At 45.0% G+C, this 3781-nt stretch overlaps 1 protein-coding gene across 2 annotated transcripts in view; it reads right to left on the bottom strand.

Moving 5' to 3' along the window:
• Window positions 1–3781, bottom strand: part of TNFRSF11A (TNF receptor superfamily member 11a) — a 53466-nt gene that overhangs the window by 26645 nt on the left and 23040 nt on the right. For both annotated transcript variants that reach the window (XM_019521693.1, XM_019521684.1), the window contains exons 3-4: window positions 1932–2057; window positions 1356–1499 (exon numbers count right to left, since the gene is read on the bottom strand). In XM_019521693.1, the coding sequence (XP_019377238.1) occupies window positions 1356–1499; window positions 1932–2057 (270 nt within the window). The remainder of the gene's footprint in view (window positions 1–1355; window positions 1500–1931; window positions 2058–3781) is intronic.

The raw sequence follows: 3781 nt of genomic DNA, 5'->3' as shown, positions 1-3781 counted from the left end.
CCCAGAGAGACCTTGTTTCCCCTAGTGCCCCCTGGCATAACAAGGAATAATGGACACAAGTTGTTGGAGAGTAGGTTTAGATTAGACATCCGCAGGAACTACTTCACAGTTAGGGCGGCTAGGATCTGGAAGCAGCTTCCAAGGGAAGTGGTGCTGGCTCCTACCCTGGGGTCTTTAAGAAGAGGCTTGATGCCTACCTGGTTGGACTCATTTGAGTCCAGTTTTTCTCCTGCCCAGGCGGGGGGTCAGACTTGAAGATGTACAAGGTCCCTTCCGACCCCACTTCTATGATTCCGTAGTGTCTTGAAATTGAATGTGGGGAGGTCTGTATCATTCAACACAACCTACTTCCTGAGACCTCACTGAATTCATACCTAAAGCCACTTGTGCAGACAGAAATTACATTTGTTGCATGAACGGGCCCTTGAAAGCACTCTAGAGCCATATCCTAACAAAAGTGCACAGCTGCAGAGTGTTTTAAAAGTCCCCAATGGCATGACAAACTAATCCTAGTTATATGAGGGTTCAGTTGAAGGCGCACCAAAGCAGAGCACTTTCATTAACTTCCGTCTGATCAGGCAGCTGGGCTGATGCAGCCCAGCTCTACCCCCAGTGTTGTCTGCCTGATGGGAGGGAGTTCGGGTTGGGGTTTGCCCGGCCTGTGCTAGAAGGAGGGGCAGGTGGATTGGAGTCCCCCTGAGGCAGGGGGACTCCAATCCACCTGCCCCCACTCCAGTGTAGGCTGGACAGACCCCAGCCTAAGCTCCCTTCCCTCCCTGCTCTCATCCTGCAGACAGTACTGGAGCTGGGGGGAGGGAGACAGGGCTAGAAGAGAGAAACGGAAGACACATAGCTGTTTGGCTGGATCAGATCCAAATTGAAGCATGATCCCGCCCCACCCTCCTAATCCAACAGCAAATGTTTTTGGGGTCAGGAGGGTCAGTTTAACTAATGATGCTTTCTGAGAAGTGCCATGATTTAGACTGGGGAGCTGCACATTTGTCAGCACACACAGGTGCAATTTTTATTCCAAATCAAATATTGTTTTAAACTGGAAGTGCAGCAAAGTCTCCCACTGCTGTTTCAAATCTGAAAATCTTGCAAGCTTCACTTCACCTAAGAATTTAATTACAATGAGAATTCCCAAATTCCTTCCTGTCCACAGTAGCATGCAAACTGTAAACACAGCGAGAGACTTAATAAACTTATAAACTCACTTTTCCATTCAACGTAGCTTAAGACCCCCCAAACCACTCTTCTCTTAAAAGGCTGGAAATTATTTTGTACCAGTTGTGTTCCATCTCCTGAAGTGATCTGGAGATTCCGCTATAGGACCATCCATCCTTATCTCTTACCAGGATGCTCAACTCCAAACCCTGCAGCGCATATTGTATTTCGTTTGCAGCCATCCCACGCATCATCCCAGTGGTATCCTGCACGGCATGCACATTGCCGTTGGAATGTCCTGTTGCCTGGATTCACTTCTTCTAAACCTTTCCCTAAATGACAGAGCAGATGGAAGTAAAAATTGTTCAACTGGCTGTGGATTTTTAACTGCACTCCTCATGCTTCTTCAATGCCTGGTGCAAAATAACTATTTTGTGGGAGCTGTATCATCCTTTGAAAAGCTCTGGAGATATTGGCAGGGACAAGGCTCCTCACTGTGCCAACTCAAAGTGGCATCTTTGCTAGGAGCCTAAAGATGCTTGAATTGGGGGGCCGAGATGCCCATACCTTGTGGTGGGCAGAGACGCATCTCTACATGCCAGCCCCCACAGCAAATAGCAGTGGAAATTAATCTACTAGTGGTGGTATAAGAATTGTGACAGATTTTCAAAGGAACCAAAGGGGTATAAGCTCTTTTTTTCCATCCCCCATGGGGTACCAATTTGCATTAAAAGATTCACAATGCCTCTGTATGAACAACTCACCTTTATCACATATTTTATGAAGTAAACATTTGTCCTCCTCATTCCAGGTGTCCATATACTCATTTGGACCACAAGGCTGGCATGCTGTCTCAGAAGTGGCAGTGCATTTAGCAGACATATACTTTCCTGAGGAGAGGAGGAAAAAAGTTAAACCACTTACTAGTCAGTGAAGGGTCTCTAAAGAATACAGACCACACTACACTATTGGAATTAACATTCAAACTGGGAAAGTTATTATTCCAAATTCCTCACCAAGTCTCAACTTAGTGTAGTACTTAAACACCAGAATAACTTTCCCTGTCCTTTGTATTACTTATCCTTTTCCCTATCCTTCCTATTTAAATTACTTGGTTCCTTTCTACAGCATTTAGTACCCCTACTCCATGCAAGTCCATTCACAGCATCTGGTTAAGTAGCTTGTAGCCTACAAAAGCTCATAACCCTCTGACCCAGTTAGTTTATGAATTCCTACCCTGCCCTGCCTTCTGCATAACTTTAAACACAAATGGTCCTATTGAAGTCTGTAAGAGTTGAGTCCAAGAGGAGACCTCTATAGAATGCTCCAAAATGCAAAATCTCTTGTACAGTGTTATTTTGAAGTGTCTGTATCCAGATCTCAGTCTGTTCAGCCTGACCCATGCTTCCCTGTCAAGGTCATGCCCAATGGGGAACTTGTTTGGTGTTGGTATAAAATGCTGTAGGAATAGGTCTGGCCTTTCCCAGCAGTTGGAGCACACTGTTGCTGCCCATAGGTTTGGTTCAGCGTCCCCAATCTCTTCCAGGAGCTTGTGGGCTTCATGTACAAATGGTTTGACTTTTGAGCATCTTAAGCTTCTAGATCTGCTTGGGTTTTCAGTTAACAGTTGACAGAGCAGGTAATTTTCATCATCTCTTGCCTCTATTGCCAGTAATGATATTAGGGTCTTCCTTTTTGTATCATTTGGCCTAATGACAGAGTACAGGGAGTACATCCCTCTCTGTGTAAGTTGTGTAACCTGTTATAAGTCTCAGTGCACCATTAAGCAGTGTTGAGCTTTTTCGTGTGACAACTTCTGGACCATAAAGGCATAGAGTGTTCTGCTGGGGCATATACCATTGCAAGTGATGGGGCTCTGAGCACTTTAAAGTTGGCACCCTATGTTGTGCTGGCTAAACAATCTTAAGGCACCTACTTGTGCAGAGACTTTACTGCTGACCTTCTGAATGTGAAGTTTGTATGTGAGGGAACACTTTAATGCAACTTCTAGGTAGGTTGGGGTATGCTCATGGGGAAGGATGTGGTTGCCTACTCTAATATTCAGCATGCTTTTGACTTAACAATTGTCCAGATGGAAGAATGAAGATACCAATTTATTGATGCTCAACTTTAAGCACCACTTGTGGAGATGGTCAGTGATGAGTTTCATATCAGCACTTAGTGTCTTTTCCAGTTCTGTCACATTTATTCCTTGGTCTACTATGGCAACACCATCGGTGTACACGTATCACTTAAATCTTGTGTGCAGTAAGTCTGAGGTATATACTAGGGCTGTGCAGAGCAGGTAATATTCGATTCGACAGCCATATCAAATATTAAACCAGGTCCCGCTTCGATTTGCCATCCGCTTCAAGTTGAAGCGGGTCCGCTTTGATTTGAGGTCAAAGCTCAGTCGAATATTGGAGCTGCTTCGACTTTCCCATCGGCTATAATGGGGAAGGTCGAAGCAGGCTATGGTATTTCTTGTCTGATCTTGATGAAACGTGCAGAAATGGTAGCTCCTAAGATGCCCACAAAGCATGCCATGTTTCAACAAGATAGGTTCAGGGGGTGCAGAGAAACAGCACCCCAAATTCTTGAGAGAAAACCTCCT

This window comes from Gavialis gangeticus, unplaced genomic scaffold (assembly GCF_001723915.1).
Source record: "Gavialis gangeticus isolate Ggan-Ray unplaced genomic scaffold, GavGan_comp1, whole genome shotgun sequence".
Taxonomy (NCBI): domain Eukaryota; kingdom Metazoa; phylum Chordata; order Crocodylia; family Gavialidae; genus Gavialis; species Gavialis gangeticus.
The sequence above is the reverse complement of the archived record's forward strand: the minus strand, read 5'-3'. Positions and strand labels throughout refer to the sequence as shown.